This window comes from Salvelinus fontinalis, chromosome 1, assembly GCF_029448725.1.
Source record: "Salvelinus fontinalis isolate EN_2023a chromosome 1, ASM2944872v1, whole genome shotgun sequence".
NCBI classification, from domain to species: domain Eukaryota; kingdom Metazoa; phylum Chordata; class Actinopteri; order Salmoniformes; family Salmonidae; genus Salvelinus; species Salvelinus fontinalis.
In genome coordinates this window covers 35,526,763-35,554,459 of record NC_074665.1, presented here as the reverse complement: position 1 = coordinate 35,554,459, position 27,697 = coordinate 35,526,763, and the positions used below count along the sequence as shown (strand labels likewise).

Sequence of the window (27,697 nt, the reverse complement as noted above, 5' to 3'; positions counted from 1 at the left end):
TGTAAAGATATTGTATTAGACTCAGGCCAGGTGGACATATTTAATGACTATATAAATGTATCAGAAAAAGTCAAATTAAAAGGTCAATTCAATACGGAGACCAACTTTGTGATGGTTCTCAATGGAGATTCTTTTAGATGTGATCACACCATGTTCATTGTATTTATGAAAACTACACCCATACAGTGTACAGTACCATTGTCACCTACTGACCTTTCTTGATATTGCTGGTTGTAAGTACGAATACCTGCATACATACTGGACTGGTAAGGAGCACTGCTATAACTATTATTAGTAGTAGAATTATAATGATTTAAACATTTGAACAAGTTGGGAAAACCCTTCAGTTAACTACTGTACCTATCAATTATCCAGTTGTAGGAATTATGGTTCCTCAATATACATTTAACAACGTATGCTATGTGTTACAGCACTACTTTTGGTGTCCCCCTCAGGAATTGCTCTTGAGAAAAGTTAATGTAATTGTCCCCTCCAAGGTTGATCTCAGATTTTCGCCCCTGTGTTGGGACTGCTGTTGGGACAGCTTTATGTAGTCCCTAACCGTTTGTGGGCACCATTTGTCACCATTATAGTGCAACTAATGTATTGTTTAGTGTTGTGTAATGGATGTGCTTGCATGCATCCCACAAATTATATATATTTTTTGCCCCACCAAGATTTATGTGCTAAAATCACCACTGCCAAGGACACATCATTATCGTATAGATCAGTCTGTTACATAGTTACAATATTTCCCTGCCAAAGATGTATTTTTGTAATATCGATCTTGTTAGAATACTTTGATTTTAAGTGGCTGCTTGATACGTTTACTGGAGTGGAGATATACTGCATAACTGGAGAGATAGAAATCATGTTTATATGCAAAACAGCATTGTTTTGTATGGTGAGTTACATGTTGAAGGGATGTCAGACAAACACACTAAGGCATTGGATCTATTCTGTAGAGATCGAACCAACAGCTGTCTGTGCAGAGGATTTCTGTTTAGTGGTTTTCACACAGAAATCTGTTACGCCCCCTAGTGTTTATATTTCTCACCTATTAGTAGATATGTATTGGTTGTTTTAATTTTATGAAGTCAATCATGTCTGATCTACCCTCCTACAGTTCTCAGCCATGTTCTGCTATTAGCCATAGTACATCTGCAAGCCTTTAAAGTGAGGGAAAACAAATGTCTTCTATGTGTGAAACTATTCCTAAAGCTCTCAAAGTTCTCTTCCATAAATTACATTCAGCCAGATTCCCCTCTAAACCAATAAATATCTGGAAAGAGAAACACATCTATTAGCCTTTGAAACTGGGCTGCGTTTATCAAGTGCCTGCATTTAAGCCAAATGGAATGCCTTATACCAGGGTTTCCCAAACTCGGTCCTGGGGCCCCCACTAGGTTCACATTTAGTTTTTTTGACCTAGCACTAACCAGCTGATTCAAATAACCAACCCACCATCAAGCTTTGATTATTTGAATCCGCTGAGTAGCACTAGGGCAAAAACCAACACATGCACCCAGGACCGAGTTTGGGAAACCCTGTCTTACACCTAGAGCTATGTGTAAGGGTACGTCTGCCTATTGTTTGTGTGTGAAGGGGCAGGGGGCAAGGCATATCTTAAGAATAACACAATTCAATGAAATACCATAGCCTCTGATGGCCAATCAACACTGGGCATAACATGAGATGTCAGACTCAGAAATGTACAATTGATTTGATAAAAAGCCAATAAATGAGACTTAATAATACCAAAAGTGTTTTTATTTATAGAATCTGAAAATGTACAACAAAAACGTTCAAAGATAATATCTCAAATGATCAATTAGCCAGCTTTAATTTCCCTAAATAGTACAAAACTGACAATATTTTTTTTGTGCTGCTATTTTCAATAACCTATGTTCAATGTTAGCTTGAGTGTTTCTCAAAGCTACCTGGCTAACTTATTTATCCCGATTTGTTCAAATCCAACCCAGCCAGAAGAGCAAGAAAACCAATACATTAACACCCACCTTTCCAACCCCCTTCCCCACCAACCTGGAAACCCCATTTACAATTAGGTTTAATATGTTATCCAAATAAACGATAGCATGCAAACATGAATGTATATCCACTTCAGCAACAAAAATAGTACATTTCAACTCTGAAAGTCAATAGTAAAAAAATTCAGTCAACTGATGGTGCTGTAACCACGTGAAGAAAGTATGTAGGAAACTATGGCAGGGATTCATTCAGATCAGCTTTTGATCATTGACAATTAAAAGGTATTTTCTGACTGAACCGACATATGTACCATTTACCGTGAATGCGGTTTCCGATCGGACCCCAGCCTAAAAGCGTAGTTATCCATTTCCACTCAACCAAACACTTGTTACAATAATAATAAAACCATCTTAGGATCTTGATTGTATTTAATACATTGCAATTGATTCTTTATAATGAAACCAAACACTTCCGCAGCCGAAAACAAGAGCTCGCTCCAACAGGCCAAAGAGTAGACTAATCCCTAGGACATGGTTCAGTAACCACAACCCAAACATGGCCACAGTCAAAGATAAAAAATGAGGTCCGTATTCGTGCACCTTTCATCCATAATTTCCCCCCGGTATTTTTCTTCCCACATTTCTAAACAACTTTGCAGTGGGGTAGAAAATCTGAATTTCATGTTTCCTATTGGTACAAGAAAATCTTTATTCCCTAACAAAACATTTATTAATCAGATATCCAGTCCCGTTACAACTTCTGTTTCTTTTTGGCTGGTTTGATGGGGATTATCTCTTCATCCAAGTCTTCTTCTTCACTAGACAAGTCAGAGTCAGCGTTGTCAGAGGCTGGTAGAGGGGGACACAAGTTATCAATCACTAGGAAAAAAGCAGTTTCTCGGTTAGGACTGTTAACTCTGTCTCACTGCCAACAGGTCAGAGAACTTAGACTATCCCTTTAAAAGAAAAGATTCATCTATTTTGAATGTTATATAGTTTTTTGTGCATCTCTAAGCACTGTACCCATTCCCAGGGTCATTTCATGTTTTCATGTGTATTTGAGCCATTGCCGCTCAAATAGGCAGAAATACAGCCGGTATGACGAGTTTTGCATTATATGATGGGTGAATCTTCTCCTTTAATGTATATGTGGTCATGATCATGTCCTTACAGGCCAATTATTAAAGCAATCATTTTACCAATGAGGTGCAGACCGCTAACGGTCACTGGTCCGGTACCCGACTTCAGTCTAATGGTGACAGGGGCCTTCAGCTCAAACTCCCCAAGACTCACCTGAGGAAGACAATTGAGATTCCCAACCACACACACACACACCACAAGGCAGACCGGCAAAGCAGACATTTAATCCAAAATCAACCCCTAGCCCTTTCAGATCCACACAAATGCCTAACAACTAGACAAACATCTGAAGCCTCAGTGTTACGGGTGGCCAGTGCATTATGAGATTGTTTCATTTCCCACATGTGGAAAGTCAGAAACTTTACAAATAAGCAGTGTGTAGGAGAATGTAGAAGTGTCTTCTTTTGAATCTCATGTTTCCTTCCCCTCCCAGTCTGAAGTAGGTGGTGGTGTATGTGTGCCACTCACCATTGGCAGGCAGTTGATATGGAGGTTGGCGACAGGTACAGAAATAGTTTTCCCCTGGTGGTTCATAGCAGTCACCTCCACCACATTACTCTCCTCCTTCGCTCCCTCTCCCAAGCAAACCTAGAGATGTATACAATATTTGTACAGCAGGGACTTCACTCCCTCAAAATAGAATCATACAGTGGATTTGAAGAAGCATTACATAATTGATTCACGAACGTTTCTGTATCAGAGGCATGTAAGCTATGCTAGAGCAACATAACTCTGGATCCTGGCACACCTGATACCACTGGTTCCAATGTCATGAGTATCATGTCTTAGAAAAAAGTTAGTCTAATTGTAAAGAGAGTTAAGTGATATAGTTAGCTAGCTTAAAGTAAAACCCACCGTCCGTAGCTCGAGAAAGTGTTCCAAATCCTCCTCTTCGTCCCCTTGGAATGTGTAGAACGGTACTTTGGAGGATAATTCACAACCTACGAAGATACAATGTTGCAATTTTAGCTAACGTTACACGTGTGGTTCAGAGACGGATGTAACATTAGCGCGTACAGTTGTGGTGTATAATAATTAGGACAAAATCTAAATATATTTTAGCAGTCTTTCTTACAATATATTAGTCTCTAAATCGGTTACTCTCATTGTAAAATAAAAAATGCAATCAAACAAGATCCAAAATACAACGTGATGGCATCCCCACGTGTGCTGCTACCAATAATTTTATACGACAGATTGTTTTGGAAAAGGCGATCCTTACTGAATACATAGCTCTCCAATCTCGATTGGCCAACACTCCCGTGGTCTTCCGAGCAGCAATCGTCTTCTCCGTGACTGTGCGACATTTTTGATTGTGTGAAAATAAAGTAAATGTATTAGCTAGCTCGATGGAAGATCAGACTCGCATTCAAGAGATGCAACATATGACGTCAAAAACAAATCGCGTCGCAGGCGTAAATACGTTTCAACGTGTGTTTGAAGGGGAGGGGCCAACGGGCTTTGGTTTGGGTCTGGAGTTTACTTGTTACAGCATCAGTTATTGTTGGTCTTTCAATATAAGAAGTTAGAACAACTAATTCCTTATCATAAGTTTCCATCCAATTGGTTTCCATCCAATTGGTGACAGATTTTCATGCGAATATTCTAGAATCCACATAACGTAAGTATTTAAATACGTAAGTATTTACTCGCATTTTCCCATCAGTGGTGTTTCCACCAAATGGTCTTGTGGCTAAAAATCAGCGCGTGATTGTATAGTGCACACAACATACATTTTTCACTTAAGTTTTCATGCACCAAATAAAAAGTTAATATGTTTCCATCGCATGTTCAACTCTACTGATAGTTTTGTCACAAACACTTTTGCGTTAAATAGCAAATATGCCTACTTTGGTCTTGGCAAGTGTGCCCTAGCCAAAAACTGTCAGATACAGTGCGGGTAGACTGTGCGGTACTCTACATGATGCTATTATATACAGTACCAGTCAAAAGTTTGGACACACATACTCATTCAAGGGTTTTTCTTTATTTTTACTATTTTCTACATTGTAGAATAATAGTGAAGACATCAAAACTATGGAATAACACATGATATCATGTAGTAACCAAACAAGTGTTAAACAAATCAAAATATATTTGAGATTTGAGATTCTTCAAAGTAGCCACCCTTTGCCTTGATGACAGCCTTTGTACACTCTTGGAATTCTCTCAACCAGTTTCACCTGAAATGCTTTTCAAACAGTCTTGAAGAAGTTCCCATATATGCTGAGCACGTGTTGGCTGCTTTTTATTCACTCTGCGGTCCAACTCATCCCAACTAATGGGGATCCTAATAAATACTAAATACAGTAGTCTATATAATACCTGTTACATAGTTACAGCTATTTACTTGCTTGTTCTGCCCACTATGATTCACTTGCTCCCATTGGAAACGACAGGCTCTGGTCTATTTTGGGTTAGTTATAAACACCTTTGGTATGACTTTACGCGAATAAAAACTATGGATGGAAATGTGATCGAATCCTATGTATAGTCGTGGCCAAAAGCTTTGAGAATGACACAAATATTAATTTTCACAAAGTCTGCTGCCTCAGTTTGTATGATGGCAATTTGCATATACTCCAGAATGTTATGAAGAGTGATCAGATTAATTGCAAAGTCCCTCTTTGCCATGCAAATGTACTGAATCCCCAAAAAACATTTCCACTGCATTTCAGCCCTGCCACAAAAGTACCAGCTGACATGTCAGTGATTCTCTCGTTAACACAAGTGTGAGTGTTGACGACGACAAGGCTGGAGATCACTCTGTCATGCTGATTGAGTTCGAATAACAGACTGGAAGCTTCAAAAGGAGGGTGGTGCTTGGAATCATTGTTCTTCCTCTGTCAACCATGGTTACCTGCAAGGAAACACGTGCCGTCATCATTGCTTTGCACAAAAAGGGCTTCACAGGCAAGGATATTGCTGCCAGTAAGATTGCACCTAAATCAAACATTTATCGGATCATCAAGAACTTCAAGGAGAGCGGTTCAATTGTTGTGAAGAAGGCTTCAGGGTGCCCAAGAAAGTTCAGCAAGCGCCAGGACCGTCTCCTAAAGTTGATTCAGCTGCGGGATCGGGGCACCACCAGTACAGAGCTTGCTCAGGAATGGCAGCAGGCAGGTGTGAGTGCATCTGCACACACAGTGAGGCAAAGACTTTTGGAGGATGGCCTGGTAGCAAGAAGGGCAGCAAAGAAGCCACTTCTCTCCAGTAAAAACATCAGGGACAGACTGATATTCTGCAAAAGGTATAGGGATTGGACTGCTGAGGACTGGGGTAAAGTCATTTTCTCTGATGAATCCCCTTTTCGATTGTTTGGGGCATCCGGAAAAAAGCTTGTCCGGAGAAGACAAGGTGAGCGCTACCATCAGTCCTGTGTCATGCCAACAGTAAAGCATCCTGAGACCATTCATGTGTGGGGTTGCTTCTCAGCCAAGGGAGTGGGCTCACTCACAATTTTGCCTAAGAACACAGCCATGAATAAAGAATGGTACCAACACATTCTCCGAGAGCAACTGCTCCCAACCTTCCAGGAACAGTTTGGTGACGAACAATGGCTTTTCCAGCACGATGGAGCACCTTGGCATAAGACAAAAGTGATAACTAAGTGGCTTGGGGAACAAAACATCAATATTCTGGGTCCATGGCCAGGAAACTCCCCAGACCTTAATCCTATTGAGAACTTGTGGTCAATCCTCAAGAGGCGGGTGGACAAACAAAAACCCACAAATTCTGACAAACTCCAAGCATTGATTATGTAAGAATGGGCTGCCATCAGTCAGGATGTGGCCCAGAAGTTAATTGACAGCATGCCAGGGCAGATTGCAGAGGTCTTGAAAAAGAAGGGTCAACACTGCAAATATTGACTCTTTGCATCAACTTCATGTAATTGTCAATAAAAGCCTTTGACACTTATGAAATGCTTGTAATTATACTTCAGGATTCCATAGTAACATCTGACAAAAATATCTAAAGACACTGAAGCAGCAAACTTTGTGGAAATTAATATTTGTATCATTCAAAACTTTTGGCCACGACTGTACACTTCAGGGCACAACGCGGGACTGTGAAGACATACACGCATACACATATTGTATTATTTTAGTACTGTACATTTTAGATTGTAATTTTGTAGTAAGAGTAATGTAACTATGTCATGTATGACGTATCATTTTATTTATGAAGTAGGCTGTTGTTTTGTGATGTAGCCTAATTGTTTAGTTCCTGTTTGGACCCCAGGAACAGTTGCTCAAGGCAGCAGCTAATGTAGCATTGACAGCAGATGCAAATCTAGCGCCCATGCATGGTCGTCTAGGCTTGATGTGAATTCCCGGTAATACCTACACTCGTGTCCCCCGTGGACCGGCTCATATATAAAGCATCCTTCATTCAGGCTGGAGAAGTCATAATCTTCCTCTTTTGACTAGATTTATTGGCGTCAGGGAGGAAAAAAACAAGGAAAATATGCTTACTTTCTTTATGAAACACCATTTTTGTATTTTTGAACAATTTAGGATGTAGCACACCGCATTCAGCCAAATGTGTGCAACATTCTACATTGTCAGAACATTCAAAAATGGTGGTGCATAAAGAAAGTAGGCCTACCCATGTTTCCACCTTCTCGAAATTAAAACTAGTTGAGGGAAATTTGCAGCCTGAATGGAGGATGCTTTCTGTTTGAGCCGGTCCATGGGGTACACGAGTATATTACTGGGCACATCCAGCCTAGTGCAGATATAGTACACATGCACTGTCGGCTGCTTAGGCTATAACTAATGGGGATCCTAATAAATACTAAATACAGTAGTCTACACAATACCTGTTAAATAGTTAGTTGTTTACATAACTCAACACCCAGTCATATCAGTAATCATAACACATTTTTCACGAGTTCATACAATAATACACTACTCAAAACACTTTTTACATTGTTTATTAATATTATAAACCATCATTTTCCTTTTACATACACATTTTACAGAAATGAGTTACATTATCAGTAAACGGCCCCCTCAAAAAAACCTATGTCCCTATGTATGTATCATCAAATGCAGGCCTACAATAATCCCTTTCAACTGCAGCTATACTTTCAAAATCAGGAGGCAGAAAAAAAAGCAGTCGTCACAATAGCACAAGCAATGACAAAATGTCTGACGTTATGGAAAAGTGAATCCTTCAATATCAGTGGAGAACTGGAAGGATACATGTTTTATTCTCTCTGGGAAATTTACTTGACCACCACAGAATAACATAGTACGGAGGGTGACGTGTTGAATAGAGAAGACAAATACTTCAATCTAACTACTGTTTAAAATGTTTCAACTGATTCAGGCTTGTGCTCATTGAGAAATGACAAAAATCAGAAAACAAAAATGAGCTAACCAAATACTTGTCTTATTTCCCCCCTATTCCTTTACAGGGTTTAATTGACTTGTCTATTGTCTGCGGTGACGTCATAGGTTGAGGAAGGGCATCAAGCTATCAACTACCCCCGGTGAACTAGACTGTAATATGGATGTGATTTTTTTCTGCTGATGTTTGCTAAACCAAACAAATCTAATAAGCATCATGCACAGCACAGATGTACTGTATGTAGCAGTATCAAAACATCACATTGGCAGGCAGCTAGGACAAAGCAACATGAGCTACGGCTGATCCTCCTGTTACAAAGAGAAGGCTTCATGTTAGGATCAAAGTGCTTTTTACTCGCTTTACATAAACAAAAACAGCAAAATGAGAAACACTGAGTATAAAACATTTAACACATATGTAGATACAAAAGGCCCAGGTATAGTATATCACTCCCTCCATTTCTCTTGACACAGCCAGGGCCAGTGAAGGTAGTCAGTCAATGTCACTCTAGCTTAACAACCCTAAGAAGGGCAGCAATGGTATTCAAGTGAGTGCAAAGTTGTAGGACGTTGCAGATAGAAATGTGGCGTACAGAGCCGACATGGTTCCTCATTCTGCTTTGCATGGAATCGCGTCTGTTCTACACAGTATATTTCTAACTGAACATGATGTCCTGGATAAGATTATGGTTAGTGGTTAGCATTCCTCAGCACATCATGGGAAGTTGAGAAATAGAGCAGCTGTATTATAGTGGGAGTGCTAAAGCATCTGCAAACTGTTTCGTCCTATTTTCACATTTTCTAACATTAAGATTTGGCTCATCTCTCTTGGCTTAAGAGCCAGAGCACTGGATTTGTGACTGAATCTAGAGACCTTTCAGAGCAGATGACCCACCCTTGAGGCAAGGTGCGTTCATTTTTAGCTCGCCTGGGGTACCGGAAGGTAGATTATTCCATGGTAATTAAATGTCAAAACTCAGCCCACCCTGGGCACCAAGTAATCTAAAATGAACCCACCCATTCTCAAGTCCCCTTATGTATATGTCAGGTGGATTGACAGTAGATAAGAGTGTGTGATAATCACCTGTGAGCTACAGTACAGGGCAATAGGGCCCTTGGAGATATCCACAGGTAGAAAAATCATATAGAAAGGCAATGAACCAAAAGGCAATACAAAAGCAATATATAAACATACTGTAAAAAATAGGGATGTGCATCTTTCCTTTTTAAGACGATTCTATACGTATCTAGATACGATACAGGAACGATACGTTTTAGTTTGAAACAATTCTGTGCCATTAGGTTTGATTAGAGAACGAATCGATGCGATTCGGTCGAGGCGATGCACTAACATTTGTTGCATAAACACATTCATTTTCCATTCTAAATTAAAATCTGCTGTTGATGGAGCTAATGAGCTGGGCCTCTGTGTGTGTGTGTTTGTGTAAATTATGTATTTCTATGCGGTGTATGTACTATGCAGGCACCTGAGATGAGCCATAAAGGAGACTAGGCATCTACCAACCCACTACCAGATTGGGGGGGGGGGGGGGGGGGGGGGGGGGGGGGGGGCATGTTTTTTGTCCCCCCACTGTTTCTGAAATCAAAATTGAGAAATTTAGCAGATTAAGTGTTAGAGCTAGCAATGTATCAATATTTATTGTTCACAAATTAGCTATGACATAGGCAATGAATATATAGCACAACTTTCTTTCAAAATCAAATGGTTTTGACCATTTGGAGTGATATCCTCTTGCGTCGACCATGCCTCGCAAAAGTGATTGGTGTCCTTGTCATGAAATTATCAAATTTACCCTGTATATCTAAAAATGACCATCTACACTGATTGTTTAAAGTAAAACTATCAAAACTATTGCTGATGGTGAACCTGAATAATCAAAACAAAATCTAGTGTAAGCCCTGTTCAGCAGGTATAGCCAGATGAGTTGTCTCTGGTAGCTTACTTTTATTCCGGTAAAACACAATTTTCAACAGCACATAGATAGCAATAACGTAGCAAATTACATAGGTTGTCACTCAACTAATAAAGCCTAATATCATGCAAGCCATTTCAGCATTTGCACGCTGAAGGTGCCGCACAGATGTGCAAGAGCAGGAACAGGTCGCCTACCTTGTGCAAAACTGGGCACTGTGCGCAGTTTGACCAACAGTGTGTGAATGCAGCCTGCAATTTGGGGCATTCCTGAATGTGGGCATTCTTATCCTGAATATGCAGAAGCAGGAATACCAACATACAGGAACTCCACGAATTGCGGGCCGCAATTGCACCCTTCTCATACACCTTCCAAACCAAGATGTTTTTCCGCTTTTTCATTTAGCATCCCGATAACTTTTTGCTGACTTCTCTTTATATATGAAAGGTATTGCTGGCGACTTGGTTGCGGTACAGTTCTGCCTACGGCTTAGTATGAAATGTAGCCGTAGTGTTGAGGCGGCATTGGCACGCTCTTAAGTTCTTGATGGTTGCTAGGCACCAACAGTTACTACTATCATCCTGGCAGTTCTGAACTTTGCGAGACATGTCACTTCACCCATCTTCGCATAGCCCACCATATACACAGTATCCTTAACTATAACTGGATGGATCCATAAAGAATTATCGTTGGAATAGACATCACCGAATGACAAAAATATTGGAATAAAGTAGGCTAATCCAATTGAAGGCATCAAATTGTTGCTTACTGAAACTCCCAGTCATCCAACTGTTATAATACATTTCATTGACGCAGCAGCCTACATGCGTGTGGTCAACTATTTCAACACCGTTTCGCACTGCTTTGAGACAAGCATGGGGTCTTGATAAATCAATGTCAGATTTTTATTTTCACCGAACCTCTGGATATTGGTTAACTACAATTAGGCTGTGGTAATGTTAGCTAAGTTGAGGTGAGTGCTGCTCATGATCATCTTGTCTGGTTGGGTCATTTATTAGCACCAATCAGAACATTTTGCCAGCATGTTATGTAGCTTAACAAGTGAATTATTTTGCTCTTCACTGGCAGTCGCCTAGTAGCCTAGGCCTACTCCCGACCAAAAGCCTGTGACTTGTCTTAATCAATCAATGTGATTTTGTTTCACTGAATCTCGTCTGTATATTTGGTTAATTCTCTGGCTGGGAAAATAAGTGGAGGTGGTATAGCTCATCGATCGGTTTGCTCATCCATCACTGATCAGAAACATTTAGCACGCAATAATGTAGCCCAAGTATGTTTCGTCTGTTTAATTAACAAAATAAATATTGATTTCACGTGCATGCCACAGCCATATAGGCCGCACAGACCAGTAACAAAATTAAACTCAAAACATGGCATTCTATTATTTTTGGGGAAAAAATGGGTTTTGTTTCTTAGGTCCAGCCTAAAACTAATTAATAATGGATTTATTTGTGATGGAGTATATTCAATGGATTTATTAAAATAGGATGTCCACCCACATTGGCCCCACGTCTACTCCCACACTTGCCGGCATGTGCACGGGAGATATAAAAAAAGGCTTATCCTGGCAAGAATGTGGTAAAAATGTGACTGAATTGTGCCCTAAAAACATTGCCTGTTTTTATTTTTATTTTTAACAGGCAACATACCGTAAAGTCTGTCTGTAAAGGGTATCAGTTTGACTAGGCTACTGATATTGCCTGGGGTTGTTCGGCATGCAAAATGACTTGTAGATCAATGACTGTCAACACAGTTACATGCAGTTCGACACTGAAGGAAAGACGACGCATCAGTTGTCACAAAAGTTGAGAAGTATTTTCAGAAGGTAGAAAGAATGTAATATGAGCAAAACATTTTGGTGAACCGGCAATTTGTAACGTTTAAATCGTTTTCTGACCGATGCATGCTACATTTGGATCGGTTTGGGGTCCGTGGACCCGTACACTTATATCTTAAAACATTTTAAAATCGGGTACCAATGCGTATTGGTAAATCGTTACATCCCTAGTAAAAAACATGGCCAAAAGCAAAGGGTTAAGGGAATAAACAAACCATAACATAAGTGACAACTTCCACATATTCCTTTCTCTCTCTTCAAGGTTATCCATTTCTACTCAGGTGGGTTTCAAGAAAATAACTCGTTACTTAAGTCTTCAGAAGTTTCCTCGAACACTCAAACATATGATTTCATCTGCATGTCTTGGTTAGGTAAACTATTGAGGAATCTGTAACACACCAGAAAGATACCATTTTTCAAACTCAAGAGTGAAATGGATGCACTAGAAAACAGTATTGGTGGAATCATAAACCACTCTCCACTCTGTTAGCTAGGAGGACCACCTGTGGTGCAGGAGAAAACTGTAATATACTTTAAAGGCCCCTTTTCCCCAACCAGCACCCCATCAGCTAGGCCTATACTAGGGTGTAGTGTCATGATCTACTACCAAGTCTCAAATAACTCCCTATTCTCTATACACTGCACTACCTTTAACCAGACAAAAGTAATGTGTTACACGGGGAGCAATTTCAGATGGAGTAATATCTCAATACACCCCCTGACTGTGTCTGCGTGAGACACAGACAGACCCCCACTCGCGGCTACTGACAGTCAAGTCGAATGGTCTGAAAGGCTAATGGGAGTGGATGGCACCTGACCAGCTCCTACTTCCTGCAGCCGCACGGGGAACAGTCATCACCTCCATTCTGGAGACCAAAGACAGAGGGAAACCGTCCGCCATCTTGGCTCAAATCAACACACACAGGGCTTTACAGATAACCTCTGTGGCTCTTAACAGTTTCGGATTCTGTTTCAATCCGGCAGAGCTCTTGGCCTTTAGCGGCAGCACAGTGAATCTGTACAAGATGCGATGTTTCTGAACACTGTCTAAAAACAGGCTGCCTCTAGCCTTGTCTAGTCCAGCTGGTTGAAGTATAAAATCATCAAGTATTGGTTGTTTTGTAAAGGTAACAGACAGTGATCCTTAGCCTGGCTGACTTAAGCTTTCTATACAGCTCCATGGTTGCTTGGTTAGCAAGGCTAACTGTCTCAGAAGCTGCGTCCCGTGTTGATGATGTTGTAGTTGTTCTCAAAGGCTGCGGCCCATGATGATTATGTCTTTGGGGAAGCCCTCCATCTTGGCAACCTCGAAGCAGCCAAGCTTACTGTAGAAGTCCATCATCCTCTTGTCTGCCTGACGCACCTCACAGAACGCACCAATGGAACCTGGGGGGAAAGAGTAAACAGCTTAGCAACATAACAGTTATGGTAACACTACTTAGAACCTGCCGATATGTGTTAGAATTTGTTATAAGCATGTATGAGCCTTTATATACGTCTCTCTACGTAGGACATTTTCAACAGACTCAAAATGGCTGGTATTTAGCTAGGACCATTATGAGATGACGATACAACATAAGGGGGTCATACATGCTCATGACAAGCATCCTTATACATTATAATTGGGATGTGGACGACTGAAGTTTTCGATAATGGATCATAGACGTTTGCTAATGTGCTTGATTGATTAAGACAGGTTCTGTCAACTCCGCCTACCATTGGCCTTTAGGGAAGAGAGCAGGCACCCCATCATGCTCTTGGCCACGCTGGGGTCGGTGACCTTGGCATGGATGTCCACTTTGATGAGGGACGGGAAGTTGGAGAGGAACGATTCTGGGAGGCCCTCCTCCTCCTCATGGAAACTCAACATCATCTTCTACGGGAGATGGAGAGAGATCGTTTGCCATTTTAGTAATTTAACAGACACTATCATCCAGAGCAATGTACAATAATACCCGTCACACTACCATGCCCACCTGAACTGTACTGAGCGGTCTCGGTTATTTTCCTTTGACATCGTCCTTACCAGAAACTATGGTGGATGCGTAACCAGGCCAGCCCAGTACAGCTCAGTTCAGTAGTGCGAAAGGGGTATTTGTGCATTCGACCAAAGTAGGTAAGACAACCAGATATCATGTTCATGGCACAACTAAAATATATATATAAAAAAGTATCACAGAACTAGAATGAAAACAGTCAAGCGAAAGAGACTCCGTCAACCCAGTCTCCTACCTCAGCCTCAGAGAGGTCCTTCTGGCAGTCGGGCTTGTTGTATTTCTCCTGCATGGAGGGGATCCAGCTCATTTTACACTTCTTGACAAAGGGCTTGACGTCCACAGTGCCCAGAGCGTAACCACAGATCCCCTCCTCGTCCTCCAGGACAAACCCATAGTCTGGACTCAGGTTCAGGAACCCTCCTACTAACCTGGAGAAACAATTCACATTAGGGTGAATTGTCTCCACTTTCATAGTTTTCAAAATAAATGTTAGATGACAACGGGAAAAAAAGTTCTTACCTGTCGCCTATGAGGTCTGGCTCCTCTCCAGAGAAGGGCAGTTCCTCCACTCCTTCAGAGTACATCTCTCTGCAGATCTTATAAATCGCATGCTGGAACACACGATCAGTTAGAAAGGACTCAGAATGACACGCGCACACACACAGGAATGGAGGAGACCCGCTGACAGTGCAGAATGGGTAAACAGGCCTACCGATGAACCTCAAAGCAGTGTTTAAGTGAGGACAGCTCAGATACCAATAGCATGTAGTTACACCCAGTCTGTTCAGCTAATCAGTGACTGCATACAGGGAAATAACACCCACCTATACCCACACACAGACACACCTACTGATGTAGGACAAAGGTGCCATAAAAACTCTCCTTACCTCATCTTTAGCATAGTAGGGCCTGATGGAATAGATTTTGGATGTTGGCAGTGCGGGAGGAGGCTGGAAGAAAAGATCGTTTGCCCCGTCGATTGGCAACAATCTCTGTCGAGGGATCAAAACAGAAAGGTTCAGTATAACTGACATCAGGCACGGTCTCTGCATTCAATGTCTCAGAGCTCCTTTGCTACTGCTAAGACACTGTGGCACCAACAACAGCTGGGTGTCAAAGTAAGGTTAAACCAGCCAATGGTCCAAGACATGGAAGCAACATTACTAAAAATGGCTTCTGTGGCACTTTTGGCTAGACAGTGAACAGCAGTAGCAAATCAACCCATCTGTTTTTATGAGAGTATAGCACAAAGAATGTTTTCTTTTAAAAGACAGAGGAATATGAGTTACAGGTGTATATTGGAGGAGTAAAGGCTTGGTCTGAGAAAGGTGCTGCTGGCTAAAGGAGATACTGCTGCTCCATTCCCCGTGTCTGGTCTAAGGCATCACTTCGAGTCGCTGCGCTGGGCAGGGCCCTCCTGTAGAGAGAAGTCATGATGCTGGCGCTGACACAGTCACAAAACTCCAGGAGCAAAACTACACAAGTCTAACATACAGGACCAGTCAAAAGTTCATTCAAGGGTTTATCTTTATTTGTACATTTTTCTACATTGTAGAATAATAGTGAAGACATCAAAACTATGAAATAACACACATGGAATCATGTAGTAACCAAAAAAAGTGTTCGGTGGCTACTTTGAAGAATCATGTAGTAACCTTTGCCTTGATGACAGCGTTGCACTTTTGGCATTCTCTCAACCAGCGTCACCTGGAATGCTTTTCCAACAGTCTTGAAGGAGTTCCCACATACAGTATTTGATACACTGCTGATTTTGCAGGTTTTTCTACTTACAAAGCATGTAGAGGTCTGTCATTTTTATCATAGGTACACTTCAACTGTGAGACGGAATCTAAAACAAAAATCCAGAAAATCACATTGTATGATTTTTAAGTAATTAATTTGCATTTTATTGCATGACATAAGTATTTGATACATCAGAAAAGCAGAACTTAATATTTGGTACAGAAACCTTTGTTTGCAATTACAGAGATCATACGTTTCCTGTAGTTCTTGACCAGGTTTGCACACACTGCAGCAGGGATTTTGGCCCAGTCCGCCATACACACCTTCTTCAGATCCTTCAGGTTTCGGGGCTGTCGCTGGGCAATACGGACTTTCAGCTCCCTCCAAATATTTTCTATTGGGTTCAGGTCTGGAGACTGGCTAGGCCACTCCAGGACCTTGAGATGCTCCTTACGGAGCCACTCCTTAGTTGCCCTGGGTGTGTGTTTCTGGCCGTTGATGGGTCATGCTGGAAGACACAGCCACGACCCATCTTCAATGCTCTTACTGAGGGAAGGAGGTTGTTGACCAAGATCTCGCGATACATGGCCCCATCCATCCTCCCCTCAGTACGGTGCAGTCGTCCTGTCCCCTTTGCAGAAAAGCATCCCCAAAGAATGATGTTTCCACCTCCAAGCTTCACGGTTGGGATGGTGTTCTTGGGTTTGAACTCATCCTTCTTCTTCCTCCAAACACGGCAAGTGGAGTTTAAACCAAAAAGCTCTATTTTTGTCTCATCAGACCACATGACCTTCTCCCATTCCTCCTCTGGATTATCCAGATGGTCATTGGCAAACTTCAGACGGGCCTGGACATGCGCTGGCTTGAGCAGGGGGTCCTTGCGTGCGCTGCAGGATTTTAATCCATGACGGCGTAGTGTGTTACTAATGGTTTTCTTTGAGACTGTGGTCCCAGCTCTCTTCAGGTCATTGACCAGGTCCTGCCGTGTAGTTCTGGGCTGATCCCTCACCTTCCTCATGATCATTGATGCCCCACGAGGTGAGATCTTGCATGGAGCCCTAAACCGAGGGTGATTGACCGTCATCTTGAACTTCTTCCATTTTCTAATAATTGCGTCAACAGTTGTTGCCTTCTCACCAAGCTGCTTGCCTATTGTCCTGTAGCCCATCCTAGCCTTGTGCAGGTCTACAATTTTATCCCTGATGTCCTTACACAGCTCTCTGGTCTTGACCATTGTGGAGAGGTTGGAGTCTGTTTGATTGAGTGTGTGGACAGGTGCCTTTTATACAGGTAACGAGTTCAAACAGGTGCAGTTAATACAGGTAATGAGTGGAGAACAGGAGGGCTTCTTAAAGAAAAACTAACAGGTCTGTGAGAGCCGGAATTCTTACTGGTTGGTAGGTGTTCAAATACTAATGTCATGCAATAAAATGCAAATTAATTACTTAAAAATCATACAATGTGATTTTCTGGAATTTTTTTAATAGATTCAGTCTCTCACAGTTGAAGTGTACCTATGTTAAAAATTACAGACCTCTACATGCTTTGTAAGTAGGAAAACCTGCAAAATTGGCAGTGTATCAAATACTTGTTCTCCCCACTGTATGTTGAGCATTTTTTGGCTGCTTTTCCTTCACTCCAACTTATCCCAAACCATCTCAATTGGGTTGAGGTCAGGTGATTGTGGAGGCCAGGTCATCTGATGCAGCACTCCATCACTCTCTTTCTTGGTCAAATTGCCCTTACACAGCCTGGAGGTGTGTTGGGTCATTGTCCTGTTGAAAAATGATAGTCCCACTAAGCGCAACCAGATGGGATGGCGTATCGCTGCAGAATGCTGTGGTTGCCATGCTTGTTAAGCGTGACTTCAATTCTAAATAAAATCACCAACAGCGTCACCAGCAAATCACTCCAACACCACCGCCTCCATGCTTCATGGTGGAAACCACACATGCGGAGATCATCCGTTCACTTACTCAGGGTCTCACAAAGACACGGTGGTTGGAACAAAAACAATTCTAATTTGGACTCATCAGACCCTCTAATGTCCATTGCTTGTGTTTCTTGGCCCAAGCAAGTCTCTTCTTATTGGTGTCCTTTAGCAGTGGTTTCTTTGCAGCAATTCGACCATGAAGGCCTGATTCACGCAATCCCCTCTGAATAGTTGATGTTGAGATGTGTCTCTTACTTGAACTCTGTGAAGCATTTACAGTTGAAGTCGAAGTTAACATACACTTAGGTTGGAGTCATTAAAACTCATTTTTCAACCACTCTACAAATTTCTTGTTAACACACTATAGTTTTGGCAAGTCGGTTAGGACATCTACTTTGTGCATGACACAATTCATTTTTAAAACAATTGTTTACAGACAGATTATTTCACTTATAGTTCACTGTATCGCAATTCCAGTGGGTAACACATTTACATACACTAAGTTGACTGTGCCTTTAAACAGCTTGGAAAATTCCAGAAAATTATGTCAAGGCTTTAGAAGCTTCTGACAGGCTAATTGACATCATTTGAGTCAATTGGAGGTGTACCTGTGGATGCATTTCAAGGCCTAGCTTCAAACTCAGTGCCTCTTTGCTTGACATCATGAGAAAATAAAAAGAAATCAGCCAAGAGCTCAGAAAAAAAAAATTGTAGACCTCCACAAGTCTGGTTCATCCTTGGGAGCAATTTCCAAATGCCAAATGTACGCAAGTATAAACACCATGGGACCACTCAGCCGTCATACCACTCAGGAAGGAGACGTGTTCTGTCTCCTACAGATGAACGTACTTTGGTGCAAAAAGTGCAAATCAATCCCAGAACAACAGCAAAGGACCTTGTGAAGATGCTGGAGGAAACAGGTACAAAAGTATCTATATTCACAGTAAAACGAGTCCTATATCGACATAACCTGAAAGGCCGCTCAGCAAGGAAGAAGCCACTGCTCCAAAACCCCCATAAAAAAGCCAGCCTACAGTTTGCAACTGCACATGGGGACAAAGGTCATACTTTTTGGAGAAATGTCCTCTGGTCTGATGAAACATAAATATAACTGTTTGGCCATAATGACCATCGTTATGTTTGGAGGAAAAAGGGAGAGGTTTGCAAGCCGAAGAACACTATCCCAACCTTGAAGCACGGGGGTGGCAGCATCATGTTGTGGGGGTGCTTTGCTGCAGGAGGGACTGGTGCACTTCACAAAATAGATGGCAACATGAGGTAGGAAAATTATGTGGATATATTGAAGCAACATCTCAAGACATCAGTCAGGAAAGTAAAGCTTGGCCGCAAATGGGTCTTCCAAATGGACAATGACCCGAAGCATACTTCCAAAGTTGTGGCAAAATGGCTTAAGGACAACGTCAAGGTAAAGTCAAGGTATTAGAGTGGCCATCACAAAGCCCTGACCTAAATCCTATATAAAATTTGTGGGCAGAACTGAAAAAGCGTGTGCGAGCAAGGAGGCCTACAAACCTGACTCAGTTACACCAGCTCTGTCAGGAGGAATGGGCCCAAATTCACCCAACTTATTGTGGGAAGCTTGTGGAAGGCTACCCGAAACATTTTACCCAAGTTAAACAATTTAAAGGCAATGCTACCAAAATTGAATTGAGTGTATGTAAACTTCTGATCCACTGGGAATGTGATGAAAGGAATTAAAGCTGAAATAAATCACTCTACTATTATTCTGACATTTCACATTCTTAAAACAAAGTTGTGATCCTAACTGAGCTAAGACAGGGGATTTTACTAGGATTAAATGTCAGGAATTGTGAAAATTGAGTTTAAATGTATTTGGCTATGGTGTATGTAAACTTCCAACTTCAACTGTATTTGAGCTGCAATCTGAGGTGCAGTTATTCTAATGAATTTATCCTCTGCAGCAGAGGTAACTCTGGGTCTTCCTTTCCTGTGGCAGTCCTCATGAGAGTCAGTTTCATCATAGTGCTTGATGTTTTTTGCGACTGTACTTGAAGAAACTTTCAAAGTTCTTGACATTTTCCAGATTGACTGACAGTCCCTCTGAAAGTAACGAGGGACTGTGGTTTCTCTTTGATTATTAGATTTTTTCTTGCCATAATATGGACGTGGTCTCTTACCAAACAGGGCTATCTTCTGTATACCACTCCTACCTTGTCACAACACAACTTATTGTTTCAAACGCATTAAGAAATAAATTCCACAAAGTAACTTTAAACAAGCCACACCTTTTAATTTAAATGCATTCCAGGTGACTACCTCATGAAGCTGGTTGAGAGAATGCCAAGAGTGTGCAAAGCTGTCATCAAGGCAAAGGATGGCTACTTTGAAGAATCTCAAATAGATTTAGATTTTTTTGGTTACTACATGATTCCATATGTGTTATTTCATTGTGCTGATGTCTTCACTATTACTCTACAATGTCGAAAATAGAAAAAAAAAAAATGGAATGAGTAGGTGTGTCCAAACTTTTGACTGGTATTGTATATTAAACATTAGATACAGCTAAAGACTAACCACCAAGTCTTTTAAAGATCATCTACTACAGAGTTGAGAAAAAAACTGTTTCCAACAGTCTAGGCGTATCATCCAACAGTATATTCTAGTCTAGGAGTATCGTGTTTGCTCATGGAGTTCTTTGTGCGTGCGGACTCGCTTGCGTTCTCGCTGGCGCTGCGATGCATACGCTTCCGTGTGCAAAGGGGTGATTTTTGCACTGAGCTTTTCCTGCAAAGAAATGAGATGTCATGGAAATCCAACCCTAGCCATGCCACACGTTCAGGGGAGAGGTGGCAGAACGCTTACCCCAAGGAAAAGCAGCATCTCCTTTGGGCAGTCAGCTGAAAGAAATTCGAATTTGAGACACTTTGGAGATTAGAAAACCAGTGTGACTGCTTTAGATTTTTAAGATGTAAGTTCACCCTTTCCCTTTTTAGACTGATCAGACCATACCAGATGCTGGTTGGACCAATACCTTTAGAAATTCACAGGCACTCTGTCCCAAGACATGGACTTATTTATATAATGATTCTGAGGTATACACCTTTTAAAGAGATTTAAACCTTGTAATAAGCCCACCTTAGACAGACCAAACCCTTTCGCGTCTGCTGTGCGCAACAACCACTTTCTCTTCAAAACAATTATTTTCTTTACTAGCATTACATCACATTAATGATCTGTGAAGTCAGTGCATTGGTATATACCTGAAACTCTCCTGCTAGACCGCCCCTAAAGGCCCAAGGCTCTTGGTCTCCACTAAGGAACTGTGCAGTGGCCTGACTACGGCACCCTGTTAGGAGCACACAGCGGCGGATGGACACAGCATTACCATGGGACCCAGAGATAGAACGGAACTTGCAGATAGGTGGTGGGCGGGGGTTCAAGGAGGGTCAGGTTATCGTTATTTTCCAATAACTCTAAAGAAAATAAAAAGCTTTTTTAAATAATAAAATGTGTAAGAAATGGGTTTGGTTGGACTTGGGGCTCGAGCAACTAAAGCTTACTTTTGTGTGTTTCACTGGGAAGAATCATTGAGGTCATAAAGCCTGAATCAATTAGACTCAAACAGTCTGGTTCACTTGCAGTGAGAACCTCCAAGTCATCCATACTCTAACTAGCTTAACTGACCTTAGATCAGTGTTTAGGGGGAACTCGTCCTACTGTGTAAGCTTCAGCTGCCGTCGCCCCACTGATCCCAGCACCTCATCTGAAGTCACATTCTCATCTAACCTGCCTCAGCACATGACTAGGGAGCAGTACTCAAACCAGGAAGAGCGAGAGGCTTTGAATTTTTTGTTTGTTTTTAAACTCAACATAGAGAGTATAGTTCCGTGCAGACACATAACTAAAAGGGGTGCAGTTTCAGTGCACCTCAAGTGCTCGCTTAACTGGGGAGTATCTACTATGGTGTTGGCACTCTGCTCCATTCTTACGAGAGCAGCCTTGAAAATTGTATTGTCAGTCACACCTTTCAAATATATGAGTGATTGCCATCATTGGTTGTTGTGCCTGTGAAGCACTTTGTTACAAAAAAAGTGCTATATAGAGTAAGATCAGATTGATAGACGATGCCACATCTGGTGATGAGGTCTCCTGTCATGTGTAGACACAGATGCAGCACGAGAACATTACAGTAGAGTTAACACTTCTGCTATAGCATACCGTAACAACCTCACCCTGACTAGAACACTTCCTCTGACGAGGCTGGCTCCACTCATCACATAGATGCACCCACACAGAGGAACTCACAGCTAGCTTTTAGCTGCTTGGGAGTGAAGCACCACCACACGCCATTTGTTGACATCAAATAATCACTGGAGACACAGATCTCTATCTTAATAAAACTGTTATTTCACAGTTTTGTTCTGCTTGCCTCAGCGTGTCATGTTGCAATGTAAGTTGCTAGTCGCTTCGTGAAGGAACGACTAGTCACTTTCAAAGCATATTAAAGACTGAAAAATGTGGTGTATACTGTAGTTAGTACCCCCAAACTAAAGGATGGTAGAGAGACTAACAATCTGAAAGCCTGGTGTGAACCCCAGTGTGTAGGTGCACCCAGTGCCTGTCCAAGCCACATCTATGAAAAGGCCTACTGGTAAAAACATACATGTTAGAGAGAAACAAACACTGTCAGAGAAAAAAAGATTGAAATACGTTAACGCTTATCGCTCACTACTACAGCTCGCTGCGCAAAATGTGACTGTGACTTCATCCGGAGGGCAGCTTTCCTTCCATCTCCCAAATCAAATCTGATATGAAAATCAATCAAAACAAAAACCAATTACAAAAGGTGACAAGGCCTGCAGTGGGCATACGTCAGCCACTGTGATCCAATAGCAGTAGAAACTGGTACTGAGGATTTGTCCATCTGCACACGATGAAAGGAGAGAACAGTAGAAGATGGTCGTTAGTAAATGTGTCCAAGTAACAACACCAGGGAGGAGAAGGTAAGACTGACTGCCGGTTGCACAACTACAGACCAGTAAGGGGATGGATACATAGAATAGAGCTCTGATAGGGCCTTGAGGGCGGTTTAGTAATAAAAGAGAAGCTGTTGTCTACACAACAATAGATTGACCTGATGAGGGAAAGCCTATATGTTGCTTAATGTTCTGTTTAGCTAGCCCACAGCCAGTGCTGTTTAGAAAGACAGACCTCCACTAAATTATTCACAAAGACCTAGAAAATGGTTCTCTACAGTCTAAAATGTTATACTGGTTTATAATGCCATTATAGCTATGATATAGCAGTGGTTCTGCCAGTGTGGGTTTGCTGCCTGCTGTTTACTGTATAGGTTAGAGTCTTCTGCTCTGGACAGAAACCTGTGAATGAAACATGGTTACTGTGTAACCTACAGGCCATGCTAGTGCTTCAGGATTGATCAAAACAGCTTTCTATGGCTGCAGACGACCTCTCACAGAAAAGTTGTTCTAACTGTATAATGGTGCATTTGGGATCCCTGACTGGTTGACTCATTATCAAGACATGTTCCATGTAGTTGAGGTGTGTGTAAGATGGAGTGTTTTTAAGTCCAAAGAGAATTGGCTCCGATACAGTTAGAAGAAACTATTCACGAGAGGCCAGCGAGAGGCCACTCAGAGCCAGCAATAACACTGGTACACAGAGCATGTGTTGAGAATAGGCTCTGCACTGACCTTGCAGACCTCTGCAGTTACTGCATTAGGGAGGGCATTTAATGAAATTAATAGTTTCAATACGGTAACATTTTGTACCGGTAATACATTGGCTCTGAGCATTCATTGTTATCTTTGTTCCTGCACCAGAATGGCCTTCCACAGTCAGTCACCTTGCTCTCCAAGCTCGTTGGCACGCTAAGGGGTGGGAGTGAAAGCAGAAGCCCGTTACTTGACACACAGCAAGCAGCAGTACCCCATATCTGGACCTATCACCACTGATACTGGCAATTCACTTAGTTGTGGTGGACCAATTTATTTCGGGGGGCTAGCAGTGCAAGCGGCATTCAGTCAGTCGAAAAGTAAAATGAACAAATCAAGAAGTTCAATAAAAACAGAATCAAAACCACGATTGAAAAGCAATGTAGAAGATGTCTGTCTGGCACTGGTGGATATATAAACTAAGCCTAAATTATCCTAATACTAGCCGTAAGAGCTGACAACAAGAGTGCTCTAGACTCACCTTGAACACAGGTGAAAGCCAAGAGAGGTGAAATATTGCGTTACCATTTCAAATATGCTTTATCCATCTGTTAAGCAGACTGGGCAGTGGGCACTAGTTACAGTACCTGTGCAGATGATTAATATGTGCATGACTAAGACTGGATGGCAGATGAAAAATCATACAGCCGCACTATCAATTCTTATCATGGAGAAACTGTAATATGGTCATAAACATATCTGTAATGCTCATAAAGATGCTTACCTCAATGATATTCACCTCTGTCAATTTTCAGCTCATCTAAAACTAGCCATGAGAACAGCTGCATTTTCACTGGATTAATACTTCACCATGAAGCTTAAAGACGTGACATTTATTTTTTGATGCCTACAGTATATGCGTTTCATGTCCTACACTTACTAACTGTTCTGCTGCTCTGAGGAGTCGGAGTCATGCTGAATTGTTCCAGGTGTTCATACAATACGTACCTAGTTGGTCTGTGTGTATGAGTAGGGACGTCAGACATTCAGGCTGCTGCACGGACACTATGGAGACTCTAGTCTAGAGCATTTATAAACTCTCTAAATGGTTAAATAAGTGAGAAACAGATGCCATTGTTGTAATAGTTTGTGTGGGCAACACATACTGTCATCTTAAATTGAAATGTTGAATGACTTAGTATTTTACATCAAATTATTGTATATTGCGCTAATTTCCCTAACGTGGACAATTTGTGTTACTACCTTACACAAGCTTGCATTGTCACCCTATAAAATTAAGTGGAATTACACAACCTTTTTTACCTCCGATTGGTGATGTTAGTATAAAAGTTTATAGTCATCACAATGACATAAGATTGATTGCTTAAAGCATATCAATATCTTAGGTTTTGTACCGTTGATTTTGTAACATGCTGGGATGCGCAGGACTTAGAATGCAGAGTTAATGAAACGGCACGGAACATTCAGGGCGGTCTCTCTATCAAAGTCACTGGCCACACACCAATACATGGATTTGACATTCAAACGATCACTTAAATAACAGCCAACCATTGTCACTGTTGATGTCCTATGCCACGTCGTGATTATTTTACATTAACTAACAGAAAATTAAGTCTATCCCCTTTTCCACGATGGTAGCCTCCCGAAATCAACATCCAATATATAGATATAAGCAAGTTCTCATCTAACCAACCATGTATAGGTTATACCAAGTTTCAGTGTGGCCGTTGAATAGTGTTAGTTTGAACAGCGCTACAGTCCAAACATTTGCCCCCTGCTTTATTGATTTCAGCGTGATATCGATGGAAGCGATTAACAAAAAAAGTGTTACGTACACTGACCGCGTTGGCGACCCACTTGAATCAAAATGCAACACTTCAAAATGCTGTCTTCCACAAATTGTCCTATAACCAGTGATGTACACATCATTCCCAGATTCAGTGTGTTTTTTTTGAGCTGTGTTAGTTCTCCCCCCTCTCACGCAATTGATTTCAACATGACATCAATATGAATGGTTGACAAATAAGAGTTGTGTTTCTCTTTCTGTTTCGGTGACCCACAAATCAAAGTGCATCACTCCAAAATGTAACGGACTGTCTTTTGCAGGTTGTTGTCTAACCAGTTATGTAAAAAATCTCAGTTTCCATGTGTTTTTTTTGTTGTTGTGTTAGTTTCAAAAGCATGTACAACATGATTTCCTCGCTATATCAGTGAATTATTGACACTTGTCAAGACAACTGTATTTTTGGTGCATGTGCAGTTTATAAGGGGCTTTTATGATTACTATTGTTGTACATGTATGTGTAGATTGAAAACAGAAACATAAAATGTTCTAAGTGTCACAAACTGTTTCTGCATATTAGTTATTGATTTGGACACATTAAAATTGTTTTGACATTGGGCTATTTATGAAAATGTATTGTCAACAGGAGGCAGCGTCAGCATTAATTTCCAATGGCATTGTACTTAAAATCAGGTAAAAACTGCTGAATGATTCCAAAAATGTGCCGCGATTAATTTATTTTGATGATATATCAGAAATCACCAAAACGGGTTTGCCCTGCCTAATATGAGTGTGGTTGTGTGAGCGTGTGTGTGTGTCTGTGCGTACCTAGCCACTGGACAAAGGACTTGACCATGGAGGTGATGCTCTTGATGTCCCAGATGTAGGGGTAGAGGTCGTAGAGGATGGTGCGGTTGGCTGAATTAGACAGCCTGGTGAACATCTGGATGACCGAGCAACACATCTCCTCAAACTTCGCCGCCCGGGACTTCCACTCCACAACCTGGGGGCAGACAACAGGGTGGTGTTCTTTAGGGCACCTTATGTCTTTAAACAGAATCTTAAATACCCCCCCCCCCCCTCCTTTCTATGCCTGTGATATGTGGTTGTCCCACCTAGCTATCTTAAGATGAATGCACTAACTAAGTTACTCTGGATAAGAGCATCTGCTAAATGACTAAAATCCTGGTAGTCTCTCCCTGTTTCTGTCCATTTTCTTCTGTTTGGTGCTTAATGAACATGACCCAGTTGAGACTTGTTTAAAGAAAACATCTCCAATGGTACCATGGTCACTGATAGAACTCATCCAGTCTTTAAAAAAATATATGTTTTATTAACAAACAAACAAGGAATAGTCACATGCAAACAAACTTTTTACATTGCCAGGAATCATAAACAAACAAATCATATTCATTAATAATAAAACATGTTATAATTGCCTTCTTGTTTTTCATTTTAGTTAGAGTAGTGCCATATTATTTAATTCATTTATAAAGTGAAAAAAGTTAGGTTTTGAATTAGACCATTTCCATTTGTGAATATGAAATGTACCTAATATTAATTCAATATACAATATCTTTATTATTAATGTCAGAATTTCTCAAATAAACCATTATATCAAAACAATTAAATATTACAACTGGTCTTGTTTTCTGTGTAACAAAGTTCTATATGTCAATCCAAAACATTATACTATAAATACAGGTTAAAAAAAACTAATGAAAAAGGGTTTCCTCCATTCCACAGAAATCACAATTAGTCAATATTCAGCTTGAATCTTTCCAAAATGTTGTTTCACAGGAAGATTCTATGTATAATATTAAATGAAACTTCCTTTACCGTGTTACTGATACAATATTTTCCATGCTTTCCCCCTTTGTATATACCATAGATATTAGACCAAAACAATCTTGCTGAGGGAAATGTAGCATCACAAACAATATTCCTAATCTGTTTATTACTATTATTTATCTTTTAGGATGTTAATATGGCCAATGAATATATTTTCATGTAAATCGATGTTACTCACATCAAACAGAGGAATACAAAAAATAAATAATAATCTTGGAATCGCATCAAACAATTGCATATTCTTTCATGGTTATTGGAATTCTACAATTATCAAGAAATTCCCCATATAAGAGTATCCATCCCCATTCAGTAACTGCCCAAATAATTTTTTGTTTGTTCTTAAACCAGTTAACAAAAAAAGAGAGACTTATTTTTAAATAGTATATCTTTGTTGTTCCATAGAAAGTATCTGTGAGGGGGAAAATTATGTTTATATGCTAA

General features: G+C 41.0%; 2 protein-coding genes across 2 annotated transcripts in view; both read right to left on the bottom strand.

The window, feature by feature from the left end:
- Positions 1 to 1,752: 1,752 nt before the first annotated feature.
- Positions 1,753 to 4,535, bottom strand: npm3 (nucleophosmin/nucleoplasmin, 3). Its single transcript, XM_055920118.1, has 5 exons — positions 4,351 to 4,535; positions 3,984 to 4,069; positions 3,597 to 3,716; positions 3,188 to 3,281; positions 1,753 to 2,837 (listed from the first exon to the last, which is right to left on the bottom strand). Exons 1-5 carry the CDS (start codon positions 4,433 to 4,435, stop codon positions 2,740 to 2,742), a joined length of 483 nt encoding a protein of 160 aa, XP_055776093.1. The 5' UTR covers positions 4,436 to 4,535; the 3' UTR covers positions 1,753 to 2,739.
- Positions 4,536 to 8,048: 3,513 nt separating this feature from the next.
- The window catches only part of LOC129853742 (protein O-GlcNAcase-like), a 37,178-nt gene continuing 17,529 nt past the window's right edge, over positions 8,049 to 27,697 (bottom strand). The window contains exons 12-18 of the mRNA XM_055920108.1: positions 26,234 to 26,408; positions 21,190 to 21,275; positions 15,159 to 15,263; positions 14,791 to 14,882; positions 14,507 to 14,699; positions 13,991 to 14,150; positions 8,049 to 13,660 (exon numbers count right to left, since the gene is read on the bottom strand). Of these exons, the coding sequence (XP_055776083.1) occupies positions 13,524 to 13,660; positions 13,991 to 14,150; positions 14,507 to 14,699; positions 14,791 to 14,882; positions 15,159 to 15,263; positions 21,190 to 21,275; positions 26,234 to 26,408 (948 nt within the window). The 3' untranslated portion in view covers positions 8,049 to 13,523. The remainder of the gene's footprint in view (positions 13,661 to 13,990; positions 14,151 to 14,506; positions 14,700 to 14,790; positions 14,883 to 15,158; positions 15,264 to 21,189; positions 21,276 to 26,233; positions 26,409 to 27,697) is intronic.